The 25,580-nt window shown below is 44.9% G+C and overlaps 1 protein-coding gene across 1 annotated transcript in view; it reads right to left on the reverse strand.

The window, feature by feature from the left end:
- LOC120978196 (complement factor B-like) overlaps positions 1 to 20,849 on the reverse strand; it is a 61,797-nt gene extending 40,948 nt beyond the window's left edge. The window contains exons 1-6 of the mRNA XM_040406418.1: positions 20,705 to 20,849; positions 16,574 to 16,777; positions 15,520 to 15,705; positions 13,561 to 13,734; positions 11,853 to 11,948; positions 10,074 to 10,207 (exon numbers count right to left, since the gene is read on the reverse strand). Coding sequence (XP_040262352.1) covers positions 10,074 to 10,207; positions 11,853 to 11,948; positions 13,561 to 13,734; positions 15,520 to 15,705; positions 16,574 to 16,777; positions 20,705 to 20,759 — 849 coding nt within the window. The 5' untranslated portion in view covers positions 20,760 to 20,849. The remainder of the gene's footprint in view (positions 1 to 10,073; positions 10,208 to 11,852; positions 11,949 to 13,560; positions 13,735 to 15,519; positions 15,706 to 16,573; positions 16,778 to 20,704) is intronic.
- Positions 20,850 to 25,580: the final 4,731 nt, after the last annotated feature.

The raw sequence follows: 25,580 nt of genomic DNA on the forward strand, positions 1-25,580 counted from the left end.
TTTTGAACGAATACCACACGAATTCTGTTGCAGATTCAATCAGAATTTGCAGTCGATTTTTCGGCTACTTTTTAATGTCCCACGTGACTGCTCCCTGCGGGTACTTTTTTTTTGTTATGGATTTGCTACAGAATGTAGTCATTGCAAGGAGTAAAATCTACAGAGAAAATCCACAGTATAAGGGCTCGTTCACACGACCGTGTGAAGCCCGTGCTGTGGACCGTAAATTGCGGTCCGCAATGTACGGGCATCGTCCTTGGGGCAGCCGCATGGGGATCGCAGACCCATTCACTTGATCGGGTCCGCGATCCGTCCGTTCCGCAAAAAGATAGAGCAAGTTCTATCTTTTTGTGGTGTGGAGGCACGGAACGGAACCCCAGAAAGCACTCCATAGTGCTTCCGTAGTGTTCCGTTCAGTATCTCCAGATTTGCAGACCCATTCAAGTGAATGCTAAGTTCCAGCTAAATTTAATCACATTCATATATTAGGGTTAGAAAAATGAATGTACAGTACAGCCCAAAAGTTTGGACACACCTTCTCATTCAAAGAGTTTTCTTTATTTTCATGACTATGAAAATTGTAGATTCCCACTGAAGGCATCAAAACTATGAATTAACACATGTGGAATTATAAACATAAAAAACAAGTGTGAAACAACTGAGAATATGTCATATTCTAGGTTCTTCAAAGTAGCCACCTTTTGCTTTGATTACTGCTTTGCACACTCTTGGCATTCTCTTGATGAGCTTCAAGAGGTAGTCCCCTGAAATGGTTTTCACTTCACAGGTGTGCCCTGTCAGGTTTAATAAGTGGGATTTCTTGCCTTATAAATGGGGTTGGGACCATCAGTTGCGTTGAGGAGAAGTCAGGTGGATACACAGCTGATAGTCCTACTGAATAGACTGTTAGAATTTGTATTATGGCAAGAAAAAAGCAGCTAAGTAAAGAAAAACGAGTGGCCATCATTACTTTAAGAAATGAAGGTCAGTCAGCTGAAAAATTGGGAAAACTTTGAAAGTAAGGGCTATTTGACCATGAAGGAGAGTGATGGGGTGCTACGCCAGATGACCTGGCCTCCACAGTCACCGGACCTGAACCCAGTCGAGATGGTTTGGGGTGAGCTGGACCGCAGAGTGAAGGCAAATGGGCCAACAAGTGCTAAGCATCTCTGGGAACTCCTTCAAGACTGTTGGAAGACCATTTCAGGGGAATACCTCTTTAAGCTCATCAAGAGAATGCCAAGAGTGTGCAAAGCAGTAATCAAAGCAAAAGGTGGCTACTTTGAAGAACCTAGAATATGACATATTTTCAGTTGTTTCACACTTGTTTGTTATGTATATAATTCCACATGTGTTTATTCATAGTTTTGATGCCTTCATAGTCATGAAAATAAAGAAAACTCTTTGAATGAGAAGGCGTGTCCAACCTAAGAGTTGGAGGAGATGCGAATAATGCTATTGTTCAGAGAACCTGTATAAGACACTAGTAGAAACACAGATTCAAATTCAAGACTACTGCTGTGTTATCTATCACGGAGGTTTAATGTTGTACCATCTCAGATTATTTATATTACATTTTATATTTTATTATATATTTTATAGTCTGTACTAAGGTAGAGTTTATACAAGTTTAGAATCTTTCATGCACTGATTTTAGGTCATCGAATATATATGCGATTTTAGGCCACTAACGTCTTAGCATTTTCGATATATTGTTATATTCTAGTGTTTCAGCATTACTAATAATAAATTGTATGGTTTCCATATATTGAGAGTGCCCAGTATTTTTATTCTATTATACATTAGTAAGTGCCTTGTGTTAGCTTTCTGTACATGATAAATGCCATTAACCACCCCTTTAAGTAAAGTGGATACCAATGTTACAGCTGGTTTCCTAAAGGGCTTATCTGATAAACTTATTTTTAAATTCTTTACTTATCTGAAGGACTTTCTTTCTTTTCTGTGGGTGGGCAGCAGCTCATCAAGCACCTGCATCTCCCAGGATGCATAGCAATTAGCTATTGATAACCCCTTCCTCCGCTGCCTAGAGAATAGCCCCTCACATATGGCCCCAGAGATACATGATATGAAAAGCCCCCCACAATTCCCTTCTCCGCTGTCTAGAGAGAGATATAGCTGTATAAAGGTCTGTGAATTTAGAATGAATGAAAGGTGTCCGGACCACGTCACTATGAGGTCACTACCAGCACTGGAGGAGGAAGGGAGCAGGGGACTACTGGGCATGTTAGTTCATCTGAATGCAGGAGAAGGTGGACCAGAAGAATAAACAGCCTAATAATACTCTTACTGGATGTATATTGCAATTATACTTCATCTGAAATCCCCTATGAATTCCATAGTATTAGTAATATTTTTGGATAACCCCTTTAAAGGGGTTGTCCGGGTTCAGAGCTGAAGTCTAGCGTAGGGCAAAGGAGCGTATCAGGGGGGCTGCCTGGGTGAAAATATGGGTATGTCCGGGTTCAGCTCTAAACCTGGACAACCCCTTTAAGGAACATTTTGTCATCTGTTTCCCACTCACTGTATGGTGTATAGAGCTATTTACTATGTTACTTAGGCACTATACGGTATACTACTTTTGCAGTGTACGGGGTGGCAGCACTGCATGACACTGTTATTTAGACAATGGTATGGAAGTATTATATGGTATAATGTATGGCATTGTTATTTCAGCGCCATCCTGGATGATGCTAATACCCGGGTCTCCAACCTGATATTTCTGGAAAACTTATCCAAAAAAAAAAAAACACAAAGTGGAATTTTTATATATGGAAGTAATATATGCAGAATACTAATATGAAACCATTCATAGTATCATGGACGCATCATTTTTGTTCACAGGCAGAGGATAAAGCCACCTATAGACCAGCAATGTATTGTTGGTTTGCAACCCGATTATCTGTATAATGTATGATAGCACCAGGGTTGCACCGCCAATGAGGCGAGGTGAGGTGATTGCCTCAGGCAGCACCAGGTAGGGGCAAGAGGGAGGCAGCGGAAGGGCCATGGGCAATGAGCGCTTCCATTGTGGAAACGCTAATCTCGACATATTCAACTGCATCTCTGTACTCAGGACAGAAATATACTTGAATGCCGTGACGGGGCACGAGAGCGATGTCTCCCCGGCCCACCGTTTCCTCTAATAGGCTTTAGTCCTAGTTCCTGTAGCCTATCAGAGGCCGGTGTCATCATTATCGCGCTGGGCTGCATAGAGCTCAGGACACAGATTAGAAGAGGTCCGTGTCTTGCACTGCATCGCTGACTGCAGAATGGAGGTAAGTATTTGAGTTTATTATTTTTTTTGCAGCATGCTGTTCGGCCACAATGGGGTGGGGGGTCGGGGGGGTCTTTATTTTGTAACTGGAGAAAGCACTATGGGGACATTGTGGCTATAAAAAGGAGCATTTTTGTACGGGCACACATGATAAAGGGGCCACTATGGGGACATCCGTTCTACTGGGGCACTGAAAGGGAGTAGTTTTTTGTCGTGACACATGTTATAAGGGAATATTTTTTGTACTGGCAAATAAGGAGGCATTTTTTGTACTTAGCACACACTATAAGAGAGCATTTTTGTACTGGCACACATTCTAAGGTGACCACTATGGGGACATTTGTTCTACAGCGGCACTAAAAAAATTTTTTTGTACTGGCACACGTTATAAGAGAGCATTTTTTGTATTGGCACACATAAAGGGGTATTTTTGTACTGCCACACATTTTTGTACTGGGAAGGGGGAATTATTTTACTGGCAAACATTATAAGGGGTCATTTGTTGTACAGGCACACATTATAGGGGGAATTATTACAACGGGGGGCACTATGGGGGCATTATTACTATTGGGTACACTGTTACCACATGGTGCACTCTGGCAGAGAATTATTACTATTGGTGGAACTTTTGGGAGGACTGTTACATTGGGAGGCACCCTGGCACCGTATCAGCTTAGCACAATTATTTTTGGAGGACACTATGTTTACGGCACTATAAGTTTCAGGGACACTATTTGCTGGGCACCATTATTTTTTAGGGCACTGTGTGCCAATAATTATTGAAGAGGATCTATCTTTGGGGCACTAGAATTTTCTGTGGGATTATCTGTTTCGGCTGGATAGTATTGGGAAGCACTGTGGGCACAGTATTGGGGGTGGCAGGATGGGAGAAGGATGGAAAAGTAGGGAACTAAGATGTCTGTTTGTCGAACTCTGCAGAAACAAGAGATGGCTGAAAGAAATCATCATGGCGGTCCTGTCTGAATGGAGAAGATGAGGAAAGAGAATATCTACATCAGAGGAGACGTCACTGGATGTAAGAGGTATGTTTTCCAAGTCTGTCTTTAACAGTAGGGCTGGAGGGAAGGGGTTAGGTTACGAAATTGGCATGTGGAAGCGTTTCAGCAGAAAGGCTAGGTGAACCCCTGGATCTCACAACATGGGTTGGGGTCCAAAGCCGGCCACATACATTTAAGGGTTTTTGGCCGAGCTCCTGACTTGTCACCGCCAGTTCTGTGAGAAGATCTGGCAGACGTTCTTCTCTACCTCTTGTATGATGTTCTTTGTTTTGGTTTCACTTTCTCATCTCCTTTCCTTCTGCCAGGTGTCACTTATTTCGACTAATCGTCTTCCTTTATAATCCCTCCCATACTGCCTTACTTTGCGGTTTATACTACTTCCTGGATGAGGTGTTCACTGCTGGAGGCTGCTTCTGCTGTTTGTTCAGATAAGTCATTTACTTTATTGTGTTTCCTTGCTGGCTTGATTCTAGGTGACCCTGACTCCGTCCGTATTAAGTGCAGGGAGCTGGTGATCGTGTCCCCTCACTATTATAGGGTTTTCAGGTGTCACACAGTATTAGGTACGCGGGCATGCAATCGTCTACCATACAGACCCTTGCATGTGCATAGTAGTCAGGGAGAGCTCTTAGGGTTTTATAGGGCTCACCTATAAGATCCTTAGTTTGGGATCAAGCCAGTCGCTCATTTATTTATATGTTCCAGCTATCTCCTAACTTCATCCGTGACATTATAAACCGCCATAACCATCTTAAGCATAGATCCGGTTTCAGCCTTGATTGACCGCATGCAAGATCTTTCGCTGGAGGTAGCAGATCTCCGTAAAACTGTGTCTCAGTTTCAGGTGACCGGTTCTGCTGGCGTTCATGGAGTTTGTTCCGAGCCTAAAATCTCGCTCCCGGATACATTCTCCGGGGGTAGTGAGAATTTTGTTCGCTTTAGAGAGGCTTGCAAACTCCATTTTCGCCTACTTCCCCATTCCTCTGGTGATGAGGAGCAGAGGGTGGGGATCATCATCTCGCGGCTCAGGGATAACGCTCAGTCTTGGGCCTTTTCGCTGCCGGTGGGGGCACGGCCCCTCCAATCGGTGGATGATTTTTTTGTAGCCCTGGGGCAGATGTATGATGACCCGGATCGTATTGCTCTGGCTGAATGTAAACTGCTTCTTTTATGCCAGGGTAAACAGTCCGCAGAGATATATTGTTCTGAATTTCGGAGATGGGCAGCCGATACTGGTTGGAATGATGCTGCACTCAGAAGTAAATTTTGCCATGGTCTTTCGGAAAGATTGAAAGATGCATTCGCTTTTCATGAGAGACCAGCGTCGTTAGAGTCAGCCATGTCTCTAGCTGTTCGTATTGACAGGCCTCTTAGAGAGAGAGAGGAGACTACTCTTTCCTGTCATATTCAGCCCAAGGACAGTGGGGCTGTCTCATTCAGTGCGCAGGGGTCTCAGTCTGTCTCAATCCCCTCAGAGGAGGAGGCCATGCAGCTGAGTTTGCTTGCCTCTGATAGTAGAGGATTCAGCTCTCAGAGGAGGGTTTGTTTCTGTTGTGGGGGTATAAATCATTTGGCTAATGTTTGCCCCTCTAAGAGATTCATGGTGTTTTCTGAGGGTAATAAAAACAAAAAAAAAAAAATAATTTCCATTTGCTACTATTGGCAAGGTTGATGCGGAAATTGAAGGTTTGCCGTTTGCTTGTAGTTCCCGTTTTCTCCTGCCTGCCAGGGTGGCGCTAGACAGCAAGAACATTGTTTGTGAGATTTTTGTAGATAGTGGAGCAGCTGTCAATCTCATTGATAATCAATTTGCAACAACGCATGGTTTCCAGGTATGCACTTTGGAAAAAGATATACCTGTTTTTGCTATCGATTCCGCTCCACTTTCTCAAAGATCGTTAAAGGGCATAGTTCACAATATCCGTTTGACTGTGGGTGACGGTCATGTTGAGGATATGTCATGTTTTGTCCTAAGCGGATTACCTACTCCTCTAGTGTTGGGGCTACCCTGGCTCACTAAACATAACCCCACCATTGATTGGCAAGCAAGGCAACTAAATGGTTGAAGTGAGTTTTGCAGAGAGAATTGCCTCACGGCGTCTCTTTCAGAGGTTTCTACCAAGACTGTGCCATCTTTTCTCTCTGAATTTTCGGATGTGTTTTCCGAGAGTGGTGTCCAGGAGTTGCCCCCTCACCGGGAGTACGACTGCCCTATTAATCTCATCCCAGGCGCCAAGCTGCCAAAATCACGACTATACAATCTCTCCCAACCTGAAAGAGTTGCTATGCGTACTTATATCTCTGAGAGCCTGAGAAAGGGACACATCCGACCCTCGAAGTCACCTGTTGCCGCTGTTTTTTTTTTTGTTAAGAAAAAAGATGCTTCTTTAAGACCTTGTCTGGATTTCAGGGAGCTGAACCGTATCACGATTCGTGACCCATATCCGCTTCCTCTAATCCCGGACCTGTTTAACCAGATTGTTGGGGCTAAAGTTTTTTCTAAGTTGGATTTCAGAGGGGCATACAACCTAGTCAGGGTCAGGGAAGGGGACGAATGGAAGACGGACTTCAATACCCCTGAGGGTCATTTCGAGAATTTGGTTATGCCCTTTGGTTTGATAAATGCTCCGGCCGTCTTCCAACATTTTGTGAACAGCATTTTTTATCATTTAATGGGGATATTTGTACTGGTGTATCTAGATGACATTTTGATTTTTTCTCCTGATTTCAAGACTCATCGGGACCACCTATGTCAGGTATTGCTGATTCAGCGGGAGAATAAATTATACGCTAAACTGTAAAAATGTGTGTTTGCGGTTCCGGAGATTCAATTTCTTGGTTTTCTTCTCTCCGCTTCTGGTTTTCGGATGGACCCTGAGAAGGTCCGCGCTGTGCTTGATTGGGAGCTTCCTGAGAATCAGAAGGCACTGATGCAGTTTTTGGGTTTTGCCAATTATTACAGAAAGTTCATTTTGAATTATTCCTCTGTTGTTAAGCCACTCACTGATATGACTAAAAAGGGGGTAGATTTTTCCTCCTGGTCGGTAGATGCGCTTAAAGCCTTTCTAGTATTAAAGAGAGTTTTGCTTCCGCTCCCATTTTGGTACAACCTGATGTCTCTCTACCTTTTATTGTTGAGGTGGATGCTTTTGAGGTGGGTGTGGGTGCGGTCTTATTTCAGGGTCGCTCTCCTGCCAAATGGCGACCGTGTGCCTTTTTCTCAAGGAAACTCTCCTCTGCAGAGAGAAATTACGATGTGGGAGATAGGGAGTTGTTGGCCATCAAATTAGCTTTTGAGGAATGGTGCCATTGGTTAGAGGGAGCCAGACACCCTATTACCGTGTTTACTGATCATAAGAATCTGGCCTACTTGGAATCGGCCAAGCGTCTGAACCCGAGACAGGCCAGATGGTCTTTGTTCTTTTCTAGGTTTAATTTTGTTGTTACGTTCTGCCCTGGGGTTAAAAATGTGAAGGCGGGTGCCCTGTCACATTGTTTTCCAGGAGGGGAGAACTTTAAAGACCCGGGTCCCATTTTGGCTGAAGGGGTGGTCGTCTCTGCTCTTTATCCTGATTTGGAGGCAGAGGTTCAGGCAGCCAAGGCAGAGGCTCCTGATCTTTGTCCTTCTGGGAGGTTGTTTGTGCCTCTCGCTTTACGACACAAGGTTTTTAAGGAGCACCACGATACTGTCCTTGCTGGGCACCCGGGGAGTAGAGCCACAGTGGATCTCATTGCTCGGAGATTCTGGTGGCCGGCTCTTCATAAGACGGTTGAGGGTTTTGTGGCAGCCTGCGAGACCTGCACTCGTGCCAAGGTCCCTCTTTCACGGCCATCGGGTTCTCTCCTCCCGTTACCCATTCCTTCCCGTCCTCGGACGCAGCTGTCCATGGACTTCATTACGGACCCGCCTCGTTCCTCGGGGAAGACTGTGATTCTGGTGGTAGTGGACCGTTTTAGCAAAATGGCACATTTCATTCCCTTTCCTGGGTTACCCAATGCTAAGACGCTGGCGCAAGCGTTTGTTGATCATATTGTTAAATTGCATGGCGTTCCTTCAGACATCGTTTCTGATAGGGGCACGCAATTTGTTTCCATATTCTGTAAGGCCTTCTGTTATCGCTTGGGGGTTCAGTTGTCATTCTCTTCTGCTTTTCACCCGCAGTCGAATGGTCAGACCGAACGCTTAAATCAGAATCTGGAGACATATCTGCACTGTTTTGTGGCGGAGAATCAGGAGGATAGCAGTCAGGGAGAGCTCTTAGGCCTCTTTCACACGAGCGTGACGGATTAGGTCCGGATGCGTTCAGGTTGCGTTCAGTGAAACTCGCACTATTTTGCAAGCAAGTTCAGTCAGTTTTGTCTGCGATTGCGTTCAGTTTTTCAGTTTTTTCCGCGTGGGTGCAATGCGTTTTGATGCGTTTTTCACGCGCATGATAAAAAACTGAAGGTTTACAAACAACATCTCTTGGCAACCATCAGTGAAAAACGCATCGCACCCGCACTTGCATGCGGATGCATTGCGTTTTTCACGCAGCCCTATTCACTTCTATGGGGTCAGGGCTGCGTGAAAAACACAGAATATAGAACATGCTGCGATTTTCACACAACGCAGAACTGATGCGTGAAAAACAACGCTCATGTGCACAGACCCATTGAAATGAATGGGTCAGGATTCAGTGCGGGTGCTATGCGTTCACGTCACGCATTGCACCCGCGCTGAAAACTTGCTCGTGTGAAAGGGGCCTTAGGACTCTTTCACACGGGCGTTGCGGGAAAATGTGCGGGTGCGTTGCGGGAACACCCGCGATTTTTCCGTGCGAGTGCAAAACATTGTAATGCGTTTTGCAATCGCGTGAGAAAAATCGCACATGGTAAAAGATCATGTGACGTACCATGTGATGACCGGAGTGACGTCATCACAGGTCCTTGAGCTATAATTAATGCTCACCCCCAGGTCCTATTCAGTAAAGGGGAGAGAAGCAGATGCCGGGCTACGCGAGCAAGTGGACTAAGGTGAGTTAAATGATTTTTTATTTATTTTTAACCCCTCCAGCGATGTTTTACTGTGCATTCTGTATTCAGAATGCTATTATTTTCCCTTATAACCATGTTATAAGGGAAAATAATAATGATCGGGTCTCCATCCCGATCGTCACCTAGCAACCATGCGTGAAAATCGCACTGCATCCGCACTTGCTTGCGGATGCTTTCGATTTTCACGCAACCCCATTCATTTCTATGGGGCTTGCGTTACGTGAAAAATGCACATGCGTGAAAATCACTGCTCATGTGAACAGCCCCATAGAAATGAATGGGTCAGGATTCCGTGCGGAAAACTCGCTCGTGTGAAAGGGGCCTTAGGGTTTTATAGGGCTCACCTATAAGCTCCTTAGTTTGGGATCAAGCCAGTCGCTCGCTTGTTTATTTATATGTTCCAGCTATCTGCTAACTTCATCCGTGACATGACTACTCCATGCACATACACATTTAGTTCTGCATTGTCAATGCCACTACTAGAAACTCCTGGTGTTGGCTTAATTCCTGGGAGAACAAAAGGCGAAAATATTCAGCCAGTCCTATCCTTCTCATCTGCTGAGGGAGAGTTTGAAGCTTCCCATACACATTAGAATGTCTTGCCGAAACCACTGTTCTTGTGTTAGAACATGCATGGAGGTCTTAAGAGAAGATCTAATATAAGGCAATTCCTGCATGGAGTAGTCTGAGGATAGAGGCCATAACATTGTTTATGTTCTCCATACCTTCTCTATGAACACTTCACTTGCTTCTTTAGCGATATTAAAGTTGTCTTCTCCTAAACTGCTAGAGGCATCGAGAACAATGAAGATGTTCATGAAACCTCCCGTCGTCACTCCTATTGTACGCTGAATCCACTCTGTGTATAGAATGAGAGAAAATTTACCATCAGGATCTGCACATCTGACCTAATGTGATGGCGGTAGAGGCCCCTGTGTTAAAACAGTGTTCCCTCACCAGAACATGACTGACCAGTGACCTTTGGGCCATCAGAACCAGTAAATGTAATCCATGGATATCAGTCGTAGTAGTTCCTAAAATGTCATCTTGTAGACAGTACAAAGCGCTATCATTTCTATTTTCAGGAACCTCCCAAAACTGAAAGCAATGACTATTTTAATGCAAACCTTTGAGGAACATTCCCTGGACAGTCCTGCATAAAACCAGAACTGTTGGTGCTGCCTACCACCCATTTTCATGAAGGAACTTTCTTTGCCTTCACAATGTCTTAAAGTTGTTGCCAAACTCGGCTCCATTCTGGCTCCTTTTACTGGTCTTCAAGTCTCTGTCCTGTAAACTTCTGGATGGACGGGGTCACGTGCGCTGATGCAGCCAATGACTGGCCTCAGCGGTGTCCCCAGTAGTGATGTCACCTGACACTGGTAAAACAAGTCACTGGCTGCAGCGGTTCACGTGACCCTGTCTGTCCTGAGGTTTTTAGGATGGAGACAGAAAGACGAGTAAAGGGAACTAGGGAGCCAGAACGGAGCGTCAGGAGCAGGCGAGTATGTACAGCTGGCAAATTTTTAAAAGTTGTAAAAAAAAAATAGCAGGACAACCCTGTTTGAGGAAGAAAGAAGCCACGTTTTCCTAATAATGGACAACTACCTTTATTCTGTATTCCAAACACTGGCACTTCTCAGGAAACCTCATCTACGCCTCTCATGACCTCATTTATCGAGAGGGAATTATTCAGTGCAAACATCAACACTTTTTTCTTAGGAAGCCCAACCACGAAATATAAGTGGACCCTATACCCAGCTCTGTTTGTTCTGCTTATTTGACTCGTTTGTCGGATCCTGGTCAAATATAATGATGAGAATTTCATTGTGAAATGTTTTGTTTGCTCTCGGTCTCCTTCCTGTCTGCCATGTATATAATGCACCCAAAGAGTAGAATAATATATTATTTATATATATAGTATTTATGCCATACTATGAAAGGCAATGTCACCGGTGACCTGTGGGATAACACCCATATACTCTCAAACAGGATGGCATGGGCGCTACAGATGTGTGTGTAGAACCGCACTGTGAATTCTGTGATACCTCACCGTAAATAGGTGTCATGCCTCTGTAAGTAAAGGGTTAAAGGAGCAGTGCTGTTGGCTTCTCCGCTGTGCTCTCAGGATGTTGCCTTCCATTTTGATGCTCCTGCAGTGGTGACCTGCATCCCTTGCGTCATGTCAAATGGTCACATGACACACCAGCGATTGGCTGCAGCGGCGTCAAAATGGAAGTTTACATCTTGGGAGCACAGTGGAGAAGCCGATGCCTGTGAGAGAAGGAGTGGGGAGCCAGAGTTGGGAAGCAGGTAAGTAGGCGTCCCTTCAAGGGTATGTGCAAGAGGGGAAGTTTTCCAAAACCCCCTCCCCAAAGTTGCACAACCCCTTCAATGGCCATGCAAGGTCAGCTTATCCACACACTATGTGGTTCCTCCCGCCATCACTCCTGGGTAACGTCTGTCCACCCTTACAGAGGTCATATAATATAATGCTCTCCTACCGTCTGTTTTATTCAGGTTCGAAGATTCAGCCGTTTCATAAAGAGAAGAAGCAAAATTCTCCGCCACTTCCTTTGGAGAATCAAACGTATACCAATCTACGAAAGACAGACTCATCAGTCATCCTAAAAAATCAGCCGGGACATCTCACTACTGTAGTTAAATGGATTTTATAAGATTAGAAGGCTAGGTTAAAGGGGTTATCCGAAACTATAAACTGCCCCCCCATGTGTCGGGCCCCTCACACGGAATATACTTACCCCGCTTCCCGCGCCGCTCCTGGTCCCTACACTGCTGCTGCTGCTGCTTCCCGTGCACCGATGACAACATCCGGTGTCAGGAGGGAGCAGTCAATGGCGGGCGGGTACCAGGAGCGTCGCAGGGAGTGGGGTAAGTATATTCCGTGTGAGGGGCCTGGCACATGGGTGGGGGGGGGGAGTTTATAGTTTTGGATAACCCGTTTAAGGCCACTTTACAAAGGCCGAGAATCTTAAAGATAATCGCTAACGAGCATTCATAGGAAAGCTTGTTAGCAATCGTATGGCGGTGTTTAGGTCCCTTTTACACGGGACGTTATTACAGCAGATTGTCGGGAAGGAACGCTTCCTTTTAACAATCTGCTCCTCTGTCATCCCGTGTAAAGAGACCTTTAGACTCCTTGTATTGGCCATCTCTAGTATTGCAGCTCAGAGGTTGTGCTTTCTCATGAAAAATTCTTTCAGCCCTAATCTGCGGAAACATCTGCAGATTACGGCGAAAACAATTCTTTCATGACAAAGCAGATCCGACATCACAAACGGAGGCGGAACAAGAAACGTCAACAAAAAGGACAACGATAGTTTGGACCCCACAACCTGGACATAACCAAAATCAGCAAGAATACGTGTACTGCTTTGAAAAAAAAAAAAAAAAAGTTCAATCTGATACTTTGGAAAAACAACACAAAGTAACAGAATCTCAGCGTAGAAGATAAGAAAGCAATAAAATCATTGAAATCCAATAAAGATATCCTCATCAAACCACCGGATAATGGTGGCACTGTAGTGATTATGAACAAGAAGCGCACAAGCAACTCTCAGAAAAAAATATCACACCCAACTTAAGGAGCACCTACGCAGAGGAACTTACACATATTATAAAGGACTTCACCCATCCTACTGGACCTTATACCAGATAATCCTATAATGGAGACCTTTTACATGTTACCAAAAATACCTAAAGAATGGAATCCTGGTAGACCAATACCTCCCTTTCACACATGCGACATGTTCTGGCAGAGAACCGCCTGCCGGAGTTCTTTGGATCTGGCACACATCAGAACACATTGACTATAATGGGGGGCGGCGGGGAACCGGTCGCTCCCCAGCTAATATGCCTAGATTCGGCCACACAAAAAACATTGCATGCAGTAATTTGTGTCCAGACAAATCCCAATATAGTCAATGGCGTCCGGGGGGTACACGGCACTATCCGGTTATACCAGATCCAGAAAACTTCGGCAGGATGTTTTCTGCCGGGACAGCCTACTAGATTTCTTTGATGCATGGGTGAAAGTAGCCTAACACATGTCTAAAGAATCAGACTACACACAGGGCTTGTTTGTAGTCTGTAACCATGGAGAAAGCAATGCATAAGAAATCTTTAAGAGTGTTTGACGACCTACACAATGGTGCCATACATGGACATACTGAATACAGTAAAGCATCTTACATCTGCAGGACGGTTCCGCTCCGGACCAGCGCTTGTTCTCCATACATACTCTCTCCTTCGAGCCGAACATCTGCAGCTCCTTCTCACATTCGTACTTCACTTTATTTTCAATCTTGTAGGAAGTACCTGTTTTTGTGGCCCCAGGAGGAATCCCTGGGTTTGGACAGTCGCCCTCTGTGTGGGGGTAGGGAAAACAAAATGGTTGGAAATGTCAGGAGAGATCCATAGAGAAGAAAAGAGAGAACAAGGATATAATATTATAATCCATTTCCATCATACAGAGCAAGACCATAACAGATAATACACCCAATAAATCACGTTTTGTGCAATTGCTCCTGTAAACTGCACAGCAGGGCTGGGATCAGGGGTAAATGAGGGAAGGAGTCCACCTTTTATTTTTGCTTCATTTTTGCCAGAAATCACAATACATGTGAAATGTGCAATGGTACAGAATGTGCAGGTTTTGTTATTACAGAAGGACCTGCATGGGTCATATGTGTGAAGGTCCTCAAGTCGCTGAGTAGAGGCACAAAGCCCTAGAGAATAGTGTTAACTGTCCTGTGTAAGTGTCTGGAGTCTGTATTTAGGGGGGGGGGGGTCTGTATTTATATAGGGGGTCTGTAGTTATTTTGGGTGGGTTTATTCATTTTGAGGACAAGTCTGGGTCAGTATTTATTCTGGAATATGTGTTTAATCAGGGGTCTGTATTCTGGGTGTAATCTGGGGTTTGCATTGATTCAGGGGTGCACATTTATTTAAGTGGTCTGGTCTGGGGTCTATATTTGTTCTATTTGTCTGTTCATTGTGGTTATCTGCTTAGCTCAGGGGAGCACCACCAATGAGGTCAGGTGAGGAGATCGCCTCAGGCAGCACCAGGTAGGGGCAAGAGGGGGCAGCTTAACGGCCATAGGCAACGAGCGCTTTCATTGTGGCAAAGGGGTTAAGTTAAGAAACTGGCATGGGGGGGGGATCGCTGTTTTCGGCTCAGGCAGCAAAAAGGCTAGGTGCACCCCTGGCTTAGGGCACCAAAATACCTTGTCCCAGACCTTGAATTTAGGGGGCCAAAATCCCATAGAGACTTGTCACACAGCAATAGCGTTTACCTACAATAACCACTGGGCAAGTCCACTACCTACAAAATTTTACAGCTCCCATTGAGTTCAATACTAGCTGTATGAACCATAAGAATATGAACAGTCATAAGCATTTTACAATTTGCATTTGGCTCCCCCTAGTGGTGGTTGTAGGCAGCCACAATTTTATTATTTGACTTTGTAAACAGGAAGCAGAATATCTGAGCCCCTTTACAGATTAGAAAATCATGGCTGCTTGCTTTCAGAAACAGCGGCACACTGGGTTGTGTTTGGTATTGCAGTTGAAGGAAAGACCACGGCACTCTTTTTTTTTGCTGTTACATCAAAATGCTTAATTTTATTGCCTTATTGTTACCTTAAAAAATAAATTGGAGCCACTGGCCAATGTTTTGGTCAATAGACCTTGATCACGGCTGTAGTAATGGTGCTAAGTGGAGTCATCCCTTTCCAGGGGTTGCCCCATCTCAACATTTATGGCATATCGCTAGGGTATGCCACAAATGTCAGATAGGAGCAGGTCCCAGAGATGGGATCTGCACCTATCTCCAGAACGGGGCACCATAAGTGAAGGGAAAGCAACCATGCTTGCATGGCCACACTTCATTCAGCACTATAGGTGTCCTGAGAATAGCTTGCGAGGCCTGCTCTCCATTCACTGCTAGGGGACTTCTGAAAATGACTGAATACGCTCATTGCCTATTTTCGCGAGTCCCATAGCAATGAAGGAAGAGGTGGCCATGCAGGTGCAGTGTGGTCTCCTTCACTGCTGGTGTATTGTACATTGTACATTATACATTATATTACTGTATTATGTATTTAAGCTTATCTTACATATTACATTTTTAGACATTTTATGTATTTTTACCTTTATCGTCACATTTCACATCAATTCCACTCCATTTGCCATTTGCCTGACAAGTGCGGCTTTCAGGTCCAAACATTTCAAATCCTCCCCAGCACTCAAAGTTCACGACGTCTCCGACAAAATGTTTTGTTTTCCTGGGATAGACCTCTCCATTATCAATCCAGTCTAGTCTGGGGCACTGCACGGCTGTGGGGGGAACACATACAAATAAATGCTCAATATGGAAGCCATACTTCCCAACATTACAGAAGGTGACTTAGGGACCCTTCCCTGGAAACGCCCCCCAAACAGCACAGGACTACCCATTGTGGGCAGGGTACACGTAAGCCACACCAATTATCGGCATGGGAAATCCCAAATTTGCAGGGGCTGTTTCTAATGAGTAGAAATAATCGGTCGGCACTCTGGAAGAAGGTGGTGGTGCTCGTATCCCGGGTTGCAGGCTCATACATCCAAGTAGAAGATGTGGATCAGCACTCACCTTCTGATGCTAATAAATCTTCACTTCATTGCCATAAACAAAGTATAGGCAGATCTGACACCAAAGGCTGTTTAGCCGAAACGCGTCACATCTGCCTGTATTTTAATCAAGTGATGATTTATTAGAGTCGAAAAGTGATCGCTGATTGCACTTCTACTTATCGCTAAAAATTAGGGACAGTCCCTGCAAATTCGGGACTGTTGACAACTATGGGATGCCATACTGGTTGTCTGAACCTCATATGAAGAGATGGAATCAGGGGTAAATGTAACAGTAATGGGCCCCAAAGACAACCTTATATGAAGCCTCTGGGAGGCCAAAACCCAACACTGCAAGTGTCACATACGTTATAGTCTTTAATACCAGAAGTATAACTTGAAGCTCCTAGGCCTAAATGTAAAGTCTCTACATCCCACCTACCAGGTGCCATTTATGATGCTGGTGTCACCTTATGTGGCAAAGGAGCCTTCAGGCCCTCACAGGCACCAGGGCCCAGGTGCTACTCCCACCTCTGCACCCCCTATAGCTATGCCCCTGATAATGGCGTCAGTCAGCAGACACATGGTCACTTACGTCTACACTGGGACTTCTCTTTCGCATTCGACCATTGACCGTCATTGAGGCACTCTTGTGAGGGAAACGGGTGCGGGTGGTGTCCTTCAGGGCAGGTGTACACCACCTTACTGCCAACATTAGCACCATCGGTCAGATTATATTTACCCCCAGCAATGGCTATTTTACTAAGATCACACTGATTGGCGGGGGCGGCGATGGACACTAAAAACAAAGAGACATGGCGGTGATGAAGAACGCACATTCCAAGAGCAGCAGAAGAACTCGGTTCATATGGACAGAGATTTGTAGAATTGTGCCCATTTTTGCTCAATCTCAACCTTAAATTACACCCTGTATTATAATCCAGAGCTGCATTTACAGTTCTGCACTCTTTACAGCGGAAATCGCCCAGAAGTCCTTGTCGGTCGTTTCTTTAGAGCAGGCCAGAAGTAAATTAACTGCATCACCAGGTCACCTAGGTTGTTAAGGTGGCGTCTAACAACAAACCTGTCGATGGTTTCCTTTAGCCGCCAGCAGAATTGTGAATGCAGCTCTGGAGACGAGTAATGCAATGTATATACAAAGTTATTTAATTTTTATATAGATTTTAAAGTGCTCTCCAGCTAGTAGCTCACACATTCCATTTAGCTCTCCTGTTGTTGGGAGCATCTGCATTTTACATAAGAAAATGGATGGCGTATGACTGTGTATACATCCTGATACCCGGTATTGCGGGTGGTTTGGGTTAGTGCAGGGGTTAGTGGAGGTGGATTAGGACAGGAAAATGTCGCTATAATTTATTGCTATTTAATCTAAATGATTCCAAAATTCCTTCTTCGGGTCAGAGCTCGGTGTGGTGACGCATGGCTCCAAATCCCCTGTTCCCGTTTACATAGCGATATATGGTGGTCACATGGTAAAATACTGTTATCAGCTGCCTCTGGTGCAGAGCTCCCTGTATAGGATGTATACAGCGCCCCCTGAACTAAATAAATCCATATGCATCCAGAATTTGAAGAATTTTAATCCAAGCAAATAGAAACTAAGCTGCAGTACCCCGCACGGCCACTAGATGATGGATGGAGCCTTGTGCTTCTGGCTCAATCCACTGGGATGGGACCCCGCTGTCTGACATTGATAACCTATTGGGAGGATAGGTCTTCACTATCTAAAAGGTGGAAAACCCCTTGGTTTCTCATGCAAAGCTCAAATATTCCCTACGATGCTCACACAATACAGCCATTCAGTGCCTAAAAAATACCACCATGTAATGCCTAAATAATAATGCTATATAGTAGGTAAATAATGTCCACATAAAGTTATTTCCCACACTATACTGCCACTCATTTACCAAATAGAAATAATTCTATATCATGCCTATGTAATACTGCCAAATAGTTCCCACATAATACTGCCATATAGAATGTGCATAAAACTTTCATATATATTCTATACAATACTGCCACTCACTGCTCAACTAAAAATGTCTCAAAAAGTTTTTAAATAATACCATCATGTAATTTTTAAATACTGCATAAGTCATATATTTCCCACACAATACTGCCACCCACTAAGTAAGCCAAAAGCATTCGGAGATTACTGCTATATAATGCCTAACGTGGATAGTGTCCACATAACATTGCCATATATTTCCCACACAACACTGCCAGTCACTGTTCAAAATGCCCCAAAACAAGTGTTCACATAATACCGCCATACAATGTTTTTACGTGTAAATCCAAAAACTGAAAATAAATTGAAATATCATTTTTTCCTTTTTATTCTTTTTTTACATTTGTGACAAACACATCTCCTGGCTATATTATTAACACATTATGGTATGACGGTTATTGCAATGATTTTGCAATATGTGAATACGCTCTTAGGGTGCATTCACACGACCGTAAGTGCATATTGCAGACCGCACATTGACAACGCTACATAGAAAATGCCTATTCTTGTCCGAATAAGAATAGGACATGCACTATACCACGGAACGCAACAAAGGATGTGGATAGCACACGGTGTTCTGTCCACATCTTTTGCGGCCCCTATGTAATGAATAGGTCCGCACCCGTTGCGCAAAATTGCAGAACGGATGCGAACCCAGAATTACGGTCGTGTGATTGCACCCTTAGGCCTCGTGTGCCGCCTGTTCCGACCATTGGGGACCACAATTTGCCATCCCAATGCACGGGCACCATCCGTGCAGTTGCCGCAGACAGATGCAGACCCATTAAACTTGAAGAGGTTCGTGATCCGTCCGCACCGCCGAAAAAAAATAGAGCAATAGAATGGGTCCACATCCGTGATATGGTTTTCACACCGCCAGTGCCCGTATATTGCGGACCATCTGTGTGTGCGGCCGGGCAACGGTCTTAGTATATTCAGGACATTTGGATAAAATACAACAGGCAAACGACAAAGCCTCACATTCCTTAAGTCCAGGTCTATTTCCTATCATGTACTGTAAAGGCCCTTTCATTTTTGTCACTTTTCTTACCTCTAGACCAGGGGTAGGCAACCTCCGGCACTCCAGGTGTTGTGAAACTACAACTCCCAGCATGCATACTTACTCTGTTCTTCTCCGAACCCCCATAGAAATGAATGGAGCATGCTGGGAATAGTAGTTTCACAGCAGCTGGAGTGCCGAAGGTTGCTGACCGCTGGTCTAGACGGCTCTTTAGATCCTTCAATGCGGCTCTTTGGTGCAGGCTGGTGGGTGGGTGGGCGGCCTTCCACTTTATGAATGAAACAGGCAGGCGGGGCAGGAGGCGCATGACGGAGGGTGAGATGTCATGCTGCGCACAGCAGCAGAAGGGCGGGCAGCGGCGCTCTAGTTCGGCTGCCCACTGCCGGCCATGTGACGACTGGTGGAGTGGTGAAGAGGCCGTGCAGCAGAAAGGTAGGAGCTGCCCCCGGTGTGTGCCCAGCGCCGGGCACTGCACCGGCCCCGCTGCAAGTGTCCCTGCCTCCTCCCTTCCCCCCACTAATACATTACTTTACTTACTAGAAGGCACTTATGGGGGATATCTGTGGAGGGCACTCATGGGGGATATCTGTGGAGGGCACTTATGGGGGATATCTGTGGAGGGCACTTATGGGGGATATCTGTGGAGGGCACTTATGGGGGATATCTGTGGAGGGCACATATATAAAATAAAATAATAAATCAAGATCCAAATAAAAGAAAGTACATATAAAAGTATGTAAAAACACATGCCCACGAATGTAAGGGCGCCGTGCCTGTGCTGCAGACCATGGGGCAGCTGCATGAGGATCGCGGACCCATTCACTTGAATGGGGTTCGCGATCAGCATCCGACTGCCCGCACCGCAAAAAAGTAGCGCATGCTGAAGTGAATGGGTCCATGACGCGGGCTGCACACGACCGTGTGCAGCCCGCATCATGGACCCATTCACTTCAATGGGTCCAGGATCCGGGATATGAGTGCTACAGTGTGCTTCCGTGGTGCTTCTGGCTGTGCCTCCGCACCGCAAAAAAAGTAGTGCATGCGCTACTTTTTTGCGGTGCGGAGGCACAGCCAGAAGCACCACGGAAGCACACTGTAGAACTCATATCCCGGATCCTGGACCCATTGAAGTGAATGGGTCCTTGATGCGGGCCGCACACAGCCAGTGCCCGTGTATTGCGGACCCGCCGTATGCGGCCTGCAATATGGCAACGGCGGGCACACGGTCGTGTGCATGAGCCCTAATAGTCCTCACTGGTACTGTTGACACAATATTTTAGGTTTTAAAAATGTGGCTCTCGAAAGAAATTTCAATCGTGGTTTTGGCGATATTTGGCTCAGTTGACAAAAAAGTTTGCCCACCACTGGTCTAGACTATCAAATATTCTGAATTACCAGATGGTTACTGAAAACAATATCTTGTAGGGGTAGATAATCATTAAGAAAGAAAGCTGAATATATTTCCAATTATATATTTTTTTTTTTTTATTCTGTGCTGGGTTATCAAATGCCAGATTAAAGAAAACTCACTATAGGTTTAATGGAGATCTGAAGGTGGAGTGTTCCCTTTTGTCAGATAAAACTCTGCCCCTGCTATAATGCATTTCTTGCTGCCATAAAGCCTGCTCCACCTGTAAACCCCCATCCTTCTCCTGCTGGGATCTCCTGTTACTTACGTGCCATTTGGCTGAGGAGAATCAGAGGTAACATCTTGTAGCGGTTGTCTCCCATACACGTCCTTCTGCTTCCCTCTCCTCCTGTGATCTGAGCCTCGCTGAGGGATTGTTGCTGTGTATATAGCTGGGGCTGAGGTCAAGTGAATTCCTGTGAATGACAGAATAAACATTTAGGTTTTACAATAGCTATTTGCAGAGAGGAGGAGCCGGCCATGTTACCCAATTCCACAGAAAATGGGGAAGTTCCTCCCAATTTACTTTGAAATTCTTAGAGATTTGCAGGCGAGGGGTTATCAAAACAGTATAATGAATATATATATTCTTTTCATATAAATTTATTTATTTTTATATCATTAAAACTACCTGCCTAAAATTGAGTACTGTAGGTCCCCCTCGCTCCATTGAAACAGCTCTTACTAGTGATTAGTCGATCGTTTCGTTCTGAACCGACGAGCGCCTTTCCCTGCCGGTGAAGACGCTACTCCTGCCGCTTGACACAACATTTTAGCTGCAACAATCTCATGCCTGCGCCTTGGTAGCAGCGCAAGCACAGAGGCTCTGCTTCTGCTTTCAGAGCAGCGACCCAAAAGTATAGCGGCACATGCACAGTCACTGCTCCAGTAGCGTAAGCAGAGCCTCTGAGCATGCGCTGTAATCAGAGCAGCAGCAGAGGCACAAGATTGCCAGGGCCGGCAGGGATATCCGGTCCTGTCAATCAAGCGGCAAGAGAAACGTCTACACCTGGAAGGTGCACAGCTCTGGTTGAGGAGACAAATCGATTTGCACGGAGCCATTCACTCAACTCTAGCTCTAACTTATCGAGGCTTGGACTCCACAAGACATCTCTCTCCTGTGGTAGCTTACACCATGCATTTTATATGTATGTTGTGCATTTTATTAACTGCACTTTATGTGTATGTTGCGATATATATCCTGTTCATTTGCACTGTATTTGCGAGGCTCTAAGGATTATTGAATACTGAAAGCTTTTGGGACTTTGAATGAGAAGCTGGTAATTTTCCAAAACTATCATACGGTTTAAAGAAGAGCATGTTTTGGAGGGAAAAAGCCAGACTTGTTTAACATCAAAACCAGACCGAATGACCTTTTCAATGTCTCTGTTGTTATGTCTGGAAACTTGTTTTTGTCTGAAAAAAACTTCTGTGCCATGGAGTATCATTGAAGTTCTAATGTAAGTCTATGAGAGACGGAAAGTGTAACAATGTATCTGTATGTGCTGAGTTTCTCCACTCCGCCCCTCCCACTAGAAGGTTCTAGTCTAGCTAGAAATGGTATATAAGGAGAGCAGTCAGAGCCCCTAGTGTTCTGCAGTTAGGTAACAGTGCTCAGAAGAGGGGAATACTATTGAAGGGGCCAGACTATTGAGTGACCAGAAGAAGACACTGAGACAGGGATACTCTGCCACAGACCCTGGATCACCAGCCTTTGACTAGGATACTGGCCTTCCGAAGACAGAAAGGTACAGCTAGATCCGGCCTTTGCTCAGCATCAAACCCTTCTTCTGCCGGTAGGAGACAGGAGAATCCAGCCCAATGCCTCACCTATATTGTTTGGCACCTAAATACCTCTAGTAAAGAGGCATTCTGGTCAACTGCAGGCCCTGACCCATTGGGGTGTACCACGCCTTACCATCCCTTCCAGAGAGCAGCAACACGTAGTGACACCTCAACGGTGTCTGGGGGACCCAGCATAGCATTGGAGCCACCCCAAACCCGGCCACTGCACCATATAGAGGAATACCCCTTTAAGTCCGATAAATTGCTTGGTGAGGCCAAGGATCAGACTTGTGCTTCCAGCACATTTTACAGATGCTCAATTGGATTAAGATCTAGGAAATTTGGAGAGAAAGTCAACCCTTTGAACTTTTTGTCATGTTCCTCAGACCATTCCAGTGTGGCTGGGGTATTATCTTGCTGATAGAGACCACTGCCATAAAGGGGAGAACTTGCCTGTACAATGTTCAGGTAGGTGGTACTTCCATATGGTGGTACAGGTGGTACATCCATATGGTGCCAGGACCCAAGGTTTTCCAGAAGAACCTTGCCCAGAGAATCACACTGCCTCTGCCAGCTTGTCTTCTTCCTATAGTGCGTCCTGGTGCCATCTCTTCTCCAGGTGCACATGCGCCCAACACATCATCTAAGCTGATCCATCAGACCAGGACATCTTCTTCCTATAGTCTACCTGGTGCCATCTCTTCCTCAAAAGGGCCAGTTGTCCAGTTCAGATGCCAACACATCCATTGTAGATGCTGTAAGTGGTGTACAGACGTCAACATGGGCACTATGGTCTGCAGCTGCAAAGCCCCTTCTTCCACAATCGGCTATACAGTCGCTCTTCTGTAGGATCGGACCAGGCAGGTGCCATTGTAATGAGAAAGTCAATGCTATTCATGTCACTATTCAGTACTTCTAATGTTCTGGCTGCTCACAATCACAATATGTACTTATATTGTTTGTATAAATATCTAGTTAACACATAGAAAAAGCCTTTGAGTCTTGCCTGCCCAGTCCACTCATAGAGAAAGTCTGTGAGTTCTGCTTCCTCTGCACACAGAAAGCCTGCACATACACAGAGAAAGTCTGAGTCCTGCTTGCCCAATCAACTCATAAAATCTATGAGTCCTTCTTCCCTACTGATAAAGCCTGTGAGTGCTGCTTCCTCTGAACAGAGAGAAAGCCTAAGTCTTGCAAGGGGCACATACTGTACATGGAGAAAGCCTGTGGGTCCTGCCTCCTCTGCACACACATGGTGAAAGCCTGTTAGAGAAAACTCTCTACACAGACATTAATAGATGGCTCATACAAACTCTGTGCAGGCAGGGAAACAGGACTCACAGGCTTTGTCAGGACTCGAACCCCGGGACTACTGTGTCTCAGGCTGCAGCTCTTCCAACTGAGCTATCCAGCCTTCTGGACAGCTCCTGTGATGAACCGAAGCCTACAGTTCCCTGTGCCTCTAGTTTCAGTTTCCCGCCTCCCTGTTTGCTCCACCCTGTTCCTTGATTGGACTTCCTATTTAAATCCAGCCTTGCACTTCCTGCCTTGCGAGATTATTGTGCTTTTAGCCTGTTTTCAAGCTACTCTCTCCTGCGCTGCTATGAATCCTGATGCTTATCCTGTGCATCGACCACTGGCTTCCTCCTGACTACGGTGTTTGCCTACTCCTCTAATACTGACGCTCATCCTGTGCATCGACCACTGGCTTCCTACTGACTACATTACCGGCCTTGCAATTACCCCAAGTAGTCGCAATAAAAGACTCCGAACCAGATCCAGACCGTTACAGAATAATCTCGCTCAAACATGGAGTCTGTTGTGACCACCTTGAGGCAACAAGTTGCTGAGCTTCAAGAATTTGTTTAAACTTACGAAGAAAAAATTTCTAAGTTTAAAACCCTGGTACTAAATCAGCAACAAGAAATAACTGCAAAAACAACTTTTGGATATGTGCAACTTAGGCTCAGATTTAAATACTCATATGCCTCTGCATCAAAGTTCAGTGGGGATAGTCACCATTACAGAGGATTCCTTAATCAATGCTGCATATATTTTCAAATGCAACCTGCTCCTTTCACTAGTGACAGGAGAAAAGTGCTATTAATCAATCTTCTGACAGATGAAGCTCTTGCATGGGCCTCCCCTTATGTGGAAAAGAACTGTGACCTTCGCAATGATTTAGATACCTTTATCACTGCTATGGATCAAGTTTTTGATGACCCTAATCGTTGTGCCACAGCTGAGACCGAATTGCATAAACTTCGACAAGGACGTCGCTCAGTTGTTGAATACACAGCGGAATTTCGTCATTGGATAGTTGATACCACATGGAACCTAGCAGCCCAAAGGAGTCAATTTCGACGAGGGTTATCAGAGTTAGTAAAGGATGAGCTTACTAGAGTTGAGGCTCCTGATAATTTGGAAGATTTCATACAACTGTGTATCCGAATTGATCAGAGACTTACTGAACGTAGAAAAGAGAGACTACGGATATTCGGAAGCAAACCTACCTACTCCTTCAGTCAATCAGCATTAAATTCACAGCAAAAGACTGAATCCTTACCAGAACCTATGCAGATTGATGTCATCCGAAAACCTCTTAGTGCGGTGGAGAAAGAGAGGCGCCGTACAGAAAATCTGTGTCTCTATTGTGGTGGCTCAGGACATTATGCCATTAATTGTCCCAACAAGTTTCAAAGGTCTATAGCCTGTAATAGTGCTAAGGCAGATAGCAATCTTGAATTTTCTGAGCTGCCGGATTCAGTTATGCAGACCATCTTAACTGTAACCCAAAACAAAAACAAAATGTATTCATCATCTTCTCATCTTGTCATTCCGATACAGGTCAAAGTTGGGAGCCATAAACTGCTATGCTCTTCCATGTTGGATTCTGGGGCGGGGGGAAATTCATGGACTTACAATTTGCGCTTAGTAATAACATTGTGCATAGAACAAAATCCATGCCAATTGATATGGAAACTATTGATGGATCACCTTTATCATCTGGATCTGTAACTCACAAGACAATAGAATTGGACTCTGTATTGAACCTGATCATCATGAAACTATTCGTTTTCATCTGATTTCTTCTCCCAAGTTTCCAGTTATTTTAGGAATTCCTTGGTTTGCTATCCATAATCCTTCTATCAACTGGGAATAAGGACTGTTACATGTCCTTCTGAATACTGCAAGGATAATTGTAATATAAGTTTATCTATTCAAAAACAAATAAAAGTTTCCTAAAGTTCTCATCAGAGTTATGATAAATTGCCACCTCAATATCAACAGTTTAGTGATGTCAAGAAAAAAACCTGATCAACTACCTCCTCATCGTCCCTACGATTGTCCCATCGAGT

The sequence above is a fragment of the Bufo bufo genome, chromosome 8 (assembly GCF_905171765.1).
Source record: "Bufo bufo chromosome 8, aBufBuf1.1, whole genome shotgun sequence".
In the NCBI taxonomy this organism is placed as follows: domain Eukaryota; kingdom Metazoa; phylum Chordata; class Amphibia; order Anura; family Bufonidae; genus Bufo; species Bufo bufo.